We start from the raw sequence: 12,469 nt of genomic DNA, 5'->3' as shown, positions 1-12,469 counted from the left end.
AAAATCAAAAACCACAAGAATGGTTCTTTAATGTCAAAGCCGTCACAATATAATCATCCTTTTAAAGTCCAGTTTGCTTGCAGTAGTGGATCCCTCCCATCTGTCAAGTCTGCTCCACCTTATCCAGAAATAATAACATCCTCAGGTAGATAATAACCTGCAGTCTGACTTTGGAGACGTTGCCCAGTTTTCAGATCCTCCGCTACTGAGGGCTGCGGCGGAGGAAGCTGTGAGGCTGTTGCTGCAGGAGGCAGCTGGCAGTGAAACAGACAGTGGTCAACATGTACACTGTGCTGTGACAGGTGTGAAGTGCTTGTTAGGGACAAATCGGAACAGAAAGAAAAAATATGAGCGTATGGTACCTTTAAATTGAACTGATTTCATGAAAAAGGCCTGAGTTTTCCATATCAAAGACTTCTCACCTCCACCCACAGCTCACTCATGCCAAAAAAAATAGATCCACATTAGACCGTGGACCCCATTTTAATTAGATTTAAAAATTAGTCCTTTGGAACTGCATCTGAGAAGATTTATGTTGTTAAATATAACTTGGTACAGAATTATATAACTGTGAGTTGATGCCAGCAGAGCGTAGGGAAAAATCCATGAACAATATAGTCCTTGCACAATGCGCTGATGTTTAGGCAGTAAAATACTTGTACTTTTAATATAAACTCCCTGAAATTCACTCAAAGACCCCTGACAAGCACTGTAGCTAAATGTGATTGACATTGTTTGTAGAGAACAACGTAATACTCTAGTTTGTGTGCAATCACAGGCCTGAACTGCTGCTGTGTTTTATGGAAACTAGGAGTGAGGAGACAATTTAGGGAAGCGAGAATTACCTAGAAACAATTAAACAAGGAAAAAGACAATCAAGGAAATGTTTCATCTACTGGGTGATAAACTCACACTATATTGTAGACACACACACATACACACACACATACACTTCAAAAACAAGTCTCTGTACTTCATCTATCTTGATAACATTACAGACAGACCATTAACAAACAGTTGATTCATTCTGGATCAGACAGTACTGATAAAGTTGTCTTCTTTAAATAAAGTTAGTACAATAGACAGCCAAAAAGATACTGTATGTGTGTGTGACACAGAGAGGAAGAACGAGCCTGTAACAGACCCGGCTGATAGAAAAACACACACACACACACACACACACACACAACCAGAGAGAACCAGACAGACAGGTCCTTATGTACAGAATACTTCTTCATGAAGCAGGGTGTGTAAGACAGGGAGTGCCTGTAATACACACACGCACACACGCACACACGCACAAACTCACACACACACACACACACACACACACACACACACACACACACACACACACATGCCAGACAAAAACAAATGAGTTAGAATTGGTACAATAAACACTGACTGGAGTCACATGTGTGTTTATTCAGCTGAAAGAGTACGGTTGATCCTATTATTGCATAATGTGCAAACAAAGGCAACAAGTTGCAGTTATAAACAGTGTGTGCATGTTTGTGTGTGTACGTGTACTTGTATGCGTGTGTGTGTGTTTAAACAAACTAATCAATACAAATCTTGTGGTCGTACTAATGACCTGTTTTCATGTGTGCATTTACTGGCATTACTGTGTGCGTGTTATGTTCTTCATGTTCTTCATGGGTGTAGGTGTTTTTCCTAAAAAACATGTCCTATTTCTATCTGTACTTTTTGAAATTACAAGATATGAAACAACAGATATCTGAGATGTTTTCTCTGATTTTAAAGGAGGTGTATGTTTTTTGCTTTGTATTTTCATTATTTTTATTTATTTATTTTTCTATTTTGTGAAGAGGAATATGAAAGCCCGGGTGTAATTTTGATTTCCGATATGTTTCTATTTTTAACAATACAACCTTCTTTCACTTTCCAGTGACCAATTCCTACATCATAACACCTCATACACATCATAGATAAAACTCATTAATAAAATGTTGTGATTCAGTTAAACCATATTTTTATGATATTTTTTTCAAACTGTCTTTGAATGCAGCATCGCTCTGTATTCTTTAGTCTTTTGTATAAAGGAAAATTCTGGTTTCATACAATCTAGGTCTTACTTTTGTAGGTTTGGCATCATTTATATAGGTAATAATCATATTGTACTCAGTAGGCAACACTGCTAAAAGGAGTCTGACGGGGTGAGAAACATAAACAGTCACATGACTTACAGGTTTTAAACAGACCTGCAGGTTAATCAAACATATCTCGAAGAGAAAACAAAGGTAAACAGTCAAATTATTAACCAAACTGCCTACTGTAATCTACAACCATTAAAAAAACTGACCTTCCGGTTGAACTTGGACTTACAGTACCTACAGTAGATTTGCACACCCACAGTTTTCCGGTGCAATGACTATTGACATTTCAGGTGTGCTCACTTTCAGTTTTACCTCCAAATGAAGTGGTTTAGGTAACCTGGTCGAACTGTTGCCATGTTTACAACTATATGATCATCTGACCATTGAGCTTTTATCCCCCATTGGACAAAAGTACAAAAATAAGACCAAATGTGCAATAAAGAGGACTTTTCTGATGCAATCAAAGTGATTGTGATTTTGCAGAAATCTTTCATAATCTCAGTGTGTGAGACTGTAGCTCAGAAACTACAGCAGTAGGAGGGAGATTTCACAACAGATGTTCAGGCCCTGCTAGCTAACAGGAATCTGCGGCGCTTGGTGTGTCTGTTGTGGCCTTGTGAACTGCGTCTCTCTTAAGAGAGTAAACATTTGCAGGTTTCAGATGAGGCAGATTTCAAGAAACTTGTCTACGAAGGTTTCTTTTCTTCCCACATTTTTCTATGTCTGTTTTGTTTCTTTCACTTTTTTCCGTTTCAGAAGCGCATGTCTTCCACAAAGTCCCACAAGCAGAAAGTAGCAACCTGCTGTATACATACAGCAATAAGTGAAATGTGTGCAAATACAGTTTACCATGTGGTAAATATGGTCAAACCATTCGTGAGGAGCTGCAGAGCTGATTTCAGTCGTAATTAGATAGTTTCAGTAAGCCTGCCTGCTGACCTCAGTGCTCCTGGTTCCAGAGAAACATGTACACACACACACTTCTTTGAAATCCTCCCCCACACTTATGTTTTCACACTTAATGGCAAAAACATAAACCACATTTCCCCTGAAGCCAGCTCAAAGACTGGAATGGGTTGACCTTTGCTAAAACTGTCTCTGGGAGACAGGAAATAGAGACCTCCTGAACACATTCAGCCACTAGCGGCCAGAGATTTTCTCTATAGCTTGATCTTGCCTGATATGCTGATAATGCTGGCTTTTGATGCTGGTCAACTGATAATCAGGGGAACTACGGTATTTCTGGGTCACTGAAACTGGTAATGACTCAGTAAAACAGACAAACAAATGTGCACACTAACTCATGGATCTTTGTGGAAACATTAGAGCATGATATGACACGACTGACACAAGTATAAACAAAATTCCTTCTTATTCTTTTCTTATTCTTTTCATCAATGCATTTTTATTCCTTAATCCGGCCAACCATCAGGGCAACAAACATGAGTCCTATGCTAATGTGCTTTTGAGATACCCACGTTTATACTCCTACATTTCAACAAGAAGCCATATCTATTGTTGAGCTAATTATATTGTGTTATACCCACTAATCCCCAGCCCAGTGACTGAATGTCCAACAGTGAATGTGCCCGAGTCAGCAGGATGGCATCTTTGACTGTGGAGAGGAGCCAGAGCACTTAAGCCTGCAGCACCTCTCCATATTGTTCTGTCTGCCACACAACAAAACCAGGGCCTCTGCTGCAAAACACAGCCAGGAGCAGCACTGAGCTGCAGAGAGCCGGGGCAGGTCAGGGGGCCGTTGGTGTACAAGTTGGTCAGTCACGCAAACATTTCTTTTTTGTTTGTTTGTTTTATTGTTTGCTATATTCTGCTTGGCTTTGACTGTGTTGTGATCTCAAATAATGACGAGCAACGAGAAAGCCAGACCGTTTGATACTATGACAGCAGAGGTGAGTTAGTGTCTGTCCAGACTCTGATACTTCTTTGAAGTACCTTTGTCTAATGTCATTGTGTTAAACTGTCCTGGTAAAACACTTTTCAAATGGACAGGACTCTCAGGGAGATAATACAAGGTCCAGATGGGAACAGGAGGAGAAACTGATTCTTACAGCCTGGCAAAGTATGGTGAGTAAATAAGGGAAGAGTGACTGTTATTCATAACTCATAACTGTTATTCGTTGAACTTTTAATCACTTACAGTCAAGTGCCATTTGTCATAAGTATTTGAGAGGTAACGATATGCCATAACATTGTGTCATATTGGTAAATGATATGCACATGTTCAATCATGGTGAATCAAACCGTTTTAACAGAAACAAACACTGTAAGTTGTTGCTTAGATGAAATGATGTCTGCCTTTGTCAAAGCTTTTCTTTTGTATTCAAACAACTCTAAATGGGTCAGGAAAAACTCATGCTCACTCAAAATCAGACTTACTCTGAACACTTGAATCACAGCTACACAGCAAATTTACCACTTTAAATAAGGCCAGATTTTTTTGCATGATGTTTCATACGCCCCTTTTTACCCCAGTTTGGATGGTTATCACCAATTTCCCCTGAACTGTAGTCATTTTAATCACTAAATTCATTTTTGGCCGTGAGAAACATACAGACATCGTTATGCTTTCTCCAGTACACATGATGTCTTCTTCTCAGCTACCAGTGAGGAGCTTCACTCGGAGGATGGACCATAGACAGAGTTCATGCTATCCCTCACTGGCTTCCCACAACCACGCCACGAAAGGGGATTGAGTCCCGGTCTTGTTTTGACTTTGTGTTATCTGGGTACTCCATTCAGTGACGTTTTATCAGGTTAATCTATGCTGATACAGCAGTGATAGTAGTTGCAGTAGCACTCAGATTATTAGTGGTAGTGGATGTCGGTAGGATCTGGTTAACATGCCTACATTAGAGTATTATAATGTTTTCACTAACAGCTGACAGTTGTTATTGCCTCTTTCAGTCCTCTGCTCTGCAGCAGCAAAGTCTGTGTGAGGACTCCAGAACTCCAGGCACTGCCCAGTCTTTCCTGGCTAAGCAGAGGCAGTCCACCCAGGCCAGGAGGGCGTTTTCCCTGCAGCCCAGGTAGGACCCTTCATCGTCATGGAGAGCCCAGCTTCCTCCTGTCATGGGCAGATGTGGGAGAAGGTCTCTGTGTACGTGCTCTGTTTGGTTTGCCGCTATCACCCCCTGCTGGTAAAATGTGGTACTAAAGTGACAATTTTGTAATTTTGGAACTAGATAGAAACTAAAGAAGTGTCATTGATTATGTTTTTATATCTGTATTATACCTAAATGTATGTACATACATGTATATCCTATAAATAATCACTAGATTGTCAGTTCCATTCCTCATTGTGTGATATTTCAAATTTTATTTTTACAGGTAAGATTCAATTTCCATTAGAAACAATGCAAAACAATGACTCATTTCATGCCATCATTGTAAAGCTATTTTGTTAACTCATTCATTCTTTCCATTTGTTATTTGTTTAACTTACATTTTTGAAAATACACAAGATAATGTATTAGAGATCATTCTATTTACAGGTTTATTTTAGTAATCAAGGTAAATAAAGTGAAAAAGAAAACAGTTTTAACACATTTGTCTTCTTTTCGGCACCATTTCCAGGATAAATTTTGATTAGGCTACATCTTTATATAATACAGATTTAAGTAGTGACAAGCAATATTTTCTACAAGATGTTAACTGAAGAACCTGAACATTTAGTTTCTCATTTTGAGAAACAACTGGTTTCAATTGCATCTCTTCAGTACTGTACAGAGGTAGTTCTGCAATGTGTTTAGCCTAGCTTAGCACAAATTAAGCTCTAAGAGAAAGAGCTAGCCTGATTCCTTCAAAGATACCCTGCAAAACTCCAAAGCTGTCTTATTATGTTGTATTTTCTGTATTTAACAAGAAAAATACAACAACAAAAAAATAGACGACACTGACGCTTTGTAGACTTTCATAAATCTTGGATGTACTGGTTAGTGATTTGCTAGCTGCAAAAACACAAAAATGTAAATAAGACACTTTCTGGAATGTGTTTTTTTCCTTTTTGTGATAGAGGCCAATTTTCCCTGCCTCCAGTCTCTATGCAAAGCTAGGCTAAACCTGATGAAATTTGTGTAGCCTAGCTTAGCACAAACATGTAATCTCTGTACTGAACATACAGGTATTAAATTAATATTTTTCTTCTCCCACACTCAGTAAGACTATGAATCTTCCGTGATGTCAGAGTATTCCTTCAAAATGCCATCAAATACCAAACTTTTCCCAGGTCCCAGATGATGTGTTAAAATTCTGTACAGTTCACAGTTGACTTTGAAAAGTCAGCAGTGAATTGGGAGGATGTTTTGGAAAGTTTTTATGAGAAAATCTGGGAAAATCTGAACAATCTTATTTCCAAAAACTGCCCCAAAGGTGCTGTATACTCAAAGTAAAAATGAAAGCACGGTTCCTTATCTATGACTAATTTCATTATCGTAAACGTGCACTGAATCGAGCATTATAGTTTCAAAGAGTCAAAAGTTCATGACAACATCATAAACCATTGTCCCCCCCTAAGACCCAGTGAGTTCTGATCCCATGCTCACACTGCGAAAACGTTGAGGTTCATTATAAGATGGCACAGTGAGGAAGGACATTTTGTTTCCACCAAAAGGAGGTTTGGGAATGGCGGGTACGGCTCTGTTCTGGTTGATAATTGGCTGCGAGCTGCAGTGCTCCAGACTGGAGTGGGCAGTGGGGTTAAACAGGAAGGCAGAAGGGTGACGGGAGGTGATTGGAATGGCAGAGTTCGGAGTCTCTTTGGATTGTGAGGGGGCGGGAGGAAGTAGTGACACAGGAGCTTGGATCTCCCCCCTTGTACTCTCTGTTTTCTCTCCCTCGTCCCTTGTCTGGCCATCTTCATCACCCCTCCCATCCCTTCCCCTCCCCAGCTTCCCATGGTTGAAAGCAGGGTGCACTCCTCGCTTCTCCTGCTCTGCCCCAAACTGAATCTCCAGTAGAGGCGTTGTGGCGCTCTTCTCGTCTCTAAAACTACTCACGGTGCTCTGGGTGTCCTGCCCCAGCCCTGATGGCAGAGACCCCCCTTTACCTATCTTACAACTTTCATTGTCTTCATCATCGCTGGTGCACTGGTCAATGCTGGGGGAGTGGCGTAGCCTCTGAAGCTGGGCTGAGGTGCGCCGAAGAGCCCCTCCCATGAGGCCAGTGGGGGAGGGGGCTGCGTTGAGGAGGCGGTTGAAGAGGGCCATGTTGGGGTGACGACTGCCTGACTCCTCCAGGTTCTCAGCAATGTCCTCCAGAGGCTGGAAGTGCATCTCCTCCTTAGGAATCCTGTCAAATGGCACCAGAAATGTCACAATAATTTCTGTTAGATCAGACATTAAGTTGTTGGTTGGTGTCATCCTCTATCGAGGGTAGATAATGGATTGTTACTCTTCCTCAGACCTGACAACATCACACTACTTACTTTTCGAATGAGGTATGAACACTTTCACTTTCACCACCGAGACTTTCCCAGCAAGCAGGGGGATTCAAAGTGAAAGTCACACTCACAAGTCGAGTACACATACAATGAAAAGGTAAAACCGAGAAACTTACGCCATGTCGAAAGTGGAACCCTGGAAGGAGGGTTTGCGGAGAACAAAGAGAGTGGCAGCAGTGTAGGGTGGTCTGGGGTTAGAGTCATTCCAATAGCGGTCTCTTTCCATCATTGGCAGATCTCCGTACATCTCATCCACCGCCATCATCGACACCTGCAGAGTGAAATTCAGACAGACACACACAGATCAAGTATCCACAATAAAAATGGAAATAAACTTAATTCCCAAAAAACATGAAACATAAGACGAGACCTGTTTGCAAACTGTCGCAAACAGAACTGAATTACTGAGTGCACACAAAGTCTCACACATTGGCAAAGTAAACAGTATTCAATAATATGGCCTAAGACAAAGAGACAGCATTAAGAAACCTGGAAATTTCTGTCTATCAACCAGTTCGTCTCAAAGTCATCATCGTCTTCTCCAAAAGGGTTGATCAGCTGCTCGGCGACCTTCAGGACAAAACAGAAACTTTTATAACAAAACTACGGGATCTTTACACTCTACTTGTTAAAGGAGAACATTCAATATTTGACCCACTGTCTGACCTTGAGCCATCCAGCGTAAAAGAAGAACTGCAGCAGGGTAAAAATGGGCACGTAGAGGTCAAGGTCATGACCTGGATAGCCTTGACCAGGGTCCAGGAACTGTCGACCAATTAGACACACCAGGAAAAAACTGTACACTGCCAAGGTCACCACCTGCGGGGCAGATATAGGTAACAACTAACAGGTTAGAATATCTTATAAGTTTCTTCAATTATGGCATGTGGTATAAAACAAAAGGCCTCCAAAAACTTAATCACGAACTTGTACTTGAACTTGTAGTGTTCCAGTATGTTACCATGTAACTAATTAAAATAAAAGGTAACATTACCCAACTCTGATCAAACAATATGACAATGTGACCTGCCAAACAGGTGCAACTACTAACATTAATGAGGGTTTAATTACATTTAGCTGAGCTAATGATATTTGTCAAGCTGCCTTACCAACACACCTAAATGGAGAACAGCCATCATTAACGTCTTTAATTACACCTGTACTTTTTCTCCTTTGACAAGTCAAAGTATTCCTTTGAAAATGGTCTGTAAAAGCAAAGTCCAGGTGACCAGACTGCTCAGTAAGACAGGAATAGACAAGTACAGTAGTTGGCAGATTTATATTGGGCAGCCAAGGGTTAAAGAAATATTTGTCGTATTTGTGTTTCCTATAGACAACATCTTCCTGTTTTTAGATGGTCATGAAAATCTGCTTGAAACATCATTTCATGCAATAGCAGCTGTGTTGAAAAAAATGTGGTTTGTTGATAAAAAGTGAAAGGTTTTGTACCTTTCACTTCTTATCAACAAACCATGTGTATATAAAAATTTCAGGAGCGAAAAAGCATTGCAGTCAGAAACATAGTTACTGAGCTTTAAAATCTGCTCTGCACACCACTAAAGGCAGTGACAATTTGCAGAACTTTATCAGCTTCAATTTAGATGCTTCAGATCTACTTTCGGAGATTTTGGATCAATTTAGCAGCTATGGTGCAGTGTTTTATTCCTGATAATAAATCATTCTCAGTACGCTACATTCCTGATACACACTTCTGAGTGGCATCCTCTCCACTGCAACGGCCATCAAGGCTCATAGGAACTGCAGTATAGAGAGCCATTCAACTAAGCAAACTGTTGGTGAAAACTGACATAATCCGTCCCCCTGCACTCATTAATGTGTTCTTCTTCTTGTTCCTACAGTTGGATCTTTGAACTTCATGGTGCAGAATGATGTATGTGCAGAGTTTGTTTTCACTTTCATCTGTTGAACGTGGAAAGTTTCTCTGTACTCATTAAAAATCTGATTTTAAGGGGCAGGCCCCTGAGCGTGACTTGTGGCTTCACAACTTTTTTTGAAGCCAATTGTGGTCCAGTGTGCAATTTACACTAGTTTGATGTGGAAACCTGAACCCCCCAGTGCACAAACACTGAGAATGACTTTTATATTGAAGTAGGCGATGTCTTATGTTCTGCAATTAAGCTTTTGAAAAGAAATATATTTGCACATTCATAGATTCTGTCATTTTAAATGAGAGAGAAGGAGAAGATGTCAATTTAAGGATTTTAACGTGGTAATTACACTTTTTTTGTGGAAAAACCATATCAGACACACATTATAGTTCCAAGAAGAGTATTTTTATGTCTTATTACATGTCTGGAGGGGATCTTTAAGTATTGTTCAGTTATCTAGGATAGTTAGGTGTTTCAGTGTTGGGTTACTTTCAAATGCAATTTACCATGGCTTCTCCACCTCCAGCGTGCCACTTCCCAAGCTGCTTACCTGAGTGTAGACCAGGGGAACACTGATCATGTCATAATGAAACAGCATGCTGCACTTCCCTCTGAACGCATTCAGCTCCTGTTCACACACAAACATTAAGCTGTCTGAGATCATTTAACAGCATTAATCCGAACTCTGAGTCTGACTCTATAACTATGTGAATATACATCTTAAACCAATCTACGCAAGAACTGTAGTTTCACTTATAAATCAGTAGACCTGTGTGTGTGTGTGTGTGTGTGTAATGGTGCACCTCCAGCAGCAGTTTTAGTGTGTGATCATCTTTGATCCTGCCCTCGCCACGTGCCACAGCAGCCAGGTTGGTGAACCAAACGCACGGGATCCAGTATTTGTTATAAGGCGAGTGGAGGCCCTCAAACTTCTTCCGTTCCTCTCTCGTCATGAATCCTGCACAATGATTTTAAACAGTCAGTTCAAAAGGAAACAGCAGACTAATAACTTCACGACTCATTTCATTTCAATTTCATTTCAAAGCTGGCATGTAGGTAGGAATACAACAAGACATCACATCAAATCAGTGTCATTTGTCCTAAGCCTGAACTTTTCTTTGAGTCAGATGTTATTTGTCCAAAGAAGTTGACATAAAGTGAGCGAGAACTGATTGAATGTGTTCAGTGAAGATGTCTTAGCTCTATCTTATCACATCACTCTGACATAATGTTTGTGACTTTGTAAAACAATGTCACAGTGTAAATCAAACTTTGATTTCACCAAAAGATGCAACAGGTTTAACTCAGAAAACATTGAGGAGGGGATTGCCACACCAGTGTCTTATGAGCTTGCTGCAGACATTTGATATCTTTTGTTTATCACCAGTGAGTTTCATGATGTGCCTGTCTCTGTGATTTCTGCTGCACTTGCTGGTGTAGGGAATGTTCAGGAGAGGAAGAAACACACTCTCATGACGTGAGCGTGTGACTGATCACATTGCTTCCTGTCACTTTTTGAGTACAGTAGAAAAGTCAAGCTGACAAACTCAGATAGGTTGTAATGTAGAACAGAAGCCAACAAACACAAATGATTTAAGGTTGGGGTTTTTTTTGTACAGTAACAGCACAGAGGTGGACACAATAACACGAACACCCGTATAACATAACTAAGGCTGAGCCCCACCATCCCCATTGCCTCCCCTGTCCTTACACACTCACCAGCCTCTACTACATGGTCCATGGTGGGGAAACGTTTGAAGACAGCTGTGCTTACAGATCTCAGGATGAGCAGGGACGACAGACTGGCGTAGCGCATCATAGTGCGTCTCAACAGGCGGCCTCGCTCATCGCTCCCCTGGAGACCCCCTGACAGGACGCACATGAGCCTGTCAGGGAGTGGGATGCTGGTGTACTGGCTCCACCACCGGTTCACCACCAGGGTCACATAGAAACCTGCTCGCACCAGTGGAGAGGAGATGCAGGTGTTTACATCAGACCTTGAAGGAGGAGCTAAAAGTGGTCCAGGGACTCAACTCAACTGTGGTCTCAGGGGTCCCCAGCAAAATTAAAAATAGTAATAAAAATAGTTCCCAGCAGATACACCAAATAGCTGTTATTGTCAGATCATTTTGACTTATTGCAAACTGTATATAAGTGTTATCAAGTATTTTAGCCTACTGTATATACATACACAAAGAAAGAGAGAAAAGAATGAATTAATGGAAAAAAGAAAATGCAGAAAAATACACTTTGCAGTCTGTTAGAATAGTGGGTTGGTACCCCATCTCTGTTGAGGAATCCTTGCGAAAATGTGTATTACACAAATATTTCCTAGTACAACTAATAGTAGATATTGCACAGAGATAGAATGATTTTAATGGATATGGCCCCCAGGTTATAAATATATTGAGGAGAGGTCCTGCCATCCAGAGCTGAAACCTAAACCTATGAGAAGTTGTCAGTGTATTCGTGCTTACTACCCTCTAGAGTCCCAAACAGGTAAAAATCAAAGAGCTCTCATATATTTATTATTATATACAGTATCTCTAATCCTGCCCCCTCCTCTGTTGTTTCAAATTTGACAATGACCATTAATGCTTACCCAGTACAAAGGACATAGGGATGAGGCTAGCATAGTGGTTGCAATAAATTGCCAGCTTTTCAAAATACCTCTTCTGGTCATCATACAGGAAAAATCTAAAAGAATAAAAAATGATCCAGAGTTTACTAATAATTTGTGAATCACAGCACAGATCATCTCGGGGACCAGTAAAGCTCTTTCTGTCCTACCTGTAAGTGATGCTAATGGCAGTATACATGGCAAAGAAAGCCAGGAACTCTTTATATAACACCTTGTAGATGCTCCCTTTCCAGGCCAAGAGCAGCTTGGAGAAGCCACAGAAGCGAGCATTAGCGACTCTGGCCGTGTACGTGACAGTCATTGGTGACAGCCAGTTTATAGATCCTCAGAAGAAAAGAGCTGTAAGGAATCAAGTCTGTAATTG

The 12,469-nt window shown here is 40.7% G+C and overlaps 2 protein-coding genes across 4 annotated transcripts in view; one reads left to right on the top strand and one right to left on the bottom strand.

The window, feature by feature from the left end:
* The window catches only part of LOC121887623 (protein Hook homolog 2-like), a 29,168-nt gene extending 23,427 nt beyond the window's left edge, over nucleotides 1-5,741 (top strand). Inside the window, exons 2-4 of one of the 3 annotated variants that reach the window (XR_006093014.1) lie at nucleotides 3,675-3,891; nucleotides 4,128-4,202; nucleotides 5,043-5,741. Coding sequence is in view for 1 of the 3 variants with exons in the window: in XM_042398545.1 (XP_042254479.1) it covers nucleotides 3,980-4,027; nucleotides 4,128-4,202; nucleotides 5,043-5,168 (249 nt within the window). In the remaining 2 variants the exon portion in view is untranslated. Of the gene's footprint in view, nucleotides 1-3,674; nucleotides 4,203-5,042 lie in introns of all 3 variants that reach the window. The other 2 variants (XM_042398545.1, XR_006093013.1) reach the window with 2 other exon arrangements.
* Nucleotides 5,742-5,854: 113 nt separating this feature from the next.
* Nucleotides 5,855-12,414, bottom strand: best2 (bestrophin 2). The gene is made up of 9 exons (XM_042391543.1): nucleotides 12,255-12,414; nucleotides 12,067-12,161; nucleotides 11,184-11,417; nucleotides 10,268-10,422; nucleotides 10,015-10,092; nucleotides 8,242-8,394; nucleotides 8,065-8,145; nucleotides 7,692-7,846; nucleotides 5,855-7,424 (listed from the first exon to the last, which is right to left on the bottom strand). The coding sequence occupies exons 1-9, from the start codon at nucleotides 12,404-12,406 to the stop codon at nucleotides 6,647-6,649; spliced, it is 1,881 nt and encodes a 626-aa protein (XP_042247477.1). The 5' UTR covers nucleotides 12,407-12,414; the 3' UTR covers nucleotides 5,855-6,646.
* Nucleotides 12,415-12,469: the final 55 nt, after the last annotated feature.

The sequence above is a fragment of the Thunnus maccoyii genome, chromosome 2 (assembly GCF_910596095.1).
Source record: "Thunnus maccoyii chromosome 2, fThuMac1.1, whole genome shotgun sequence".
Taxonomy (NCBI): Eukaryota; Metazoa; Chordata; class Actinopteri; order Scombriformes; family Scombridae; genus Thunnus; species Thunnus maccoyii.
This window is presented reverse-complemented; position numbering and strand designations above follow the sequence as displayed.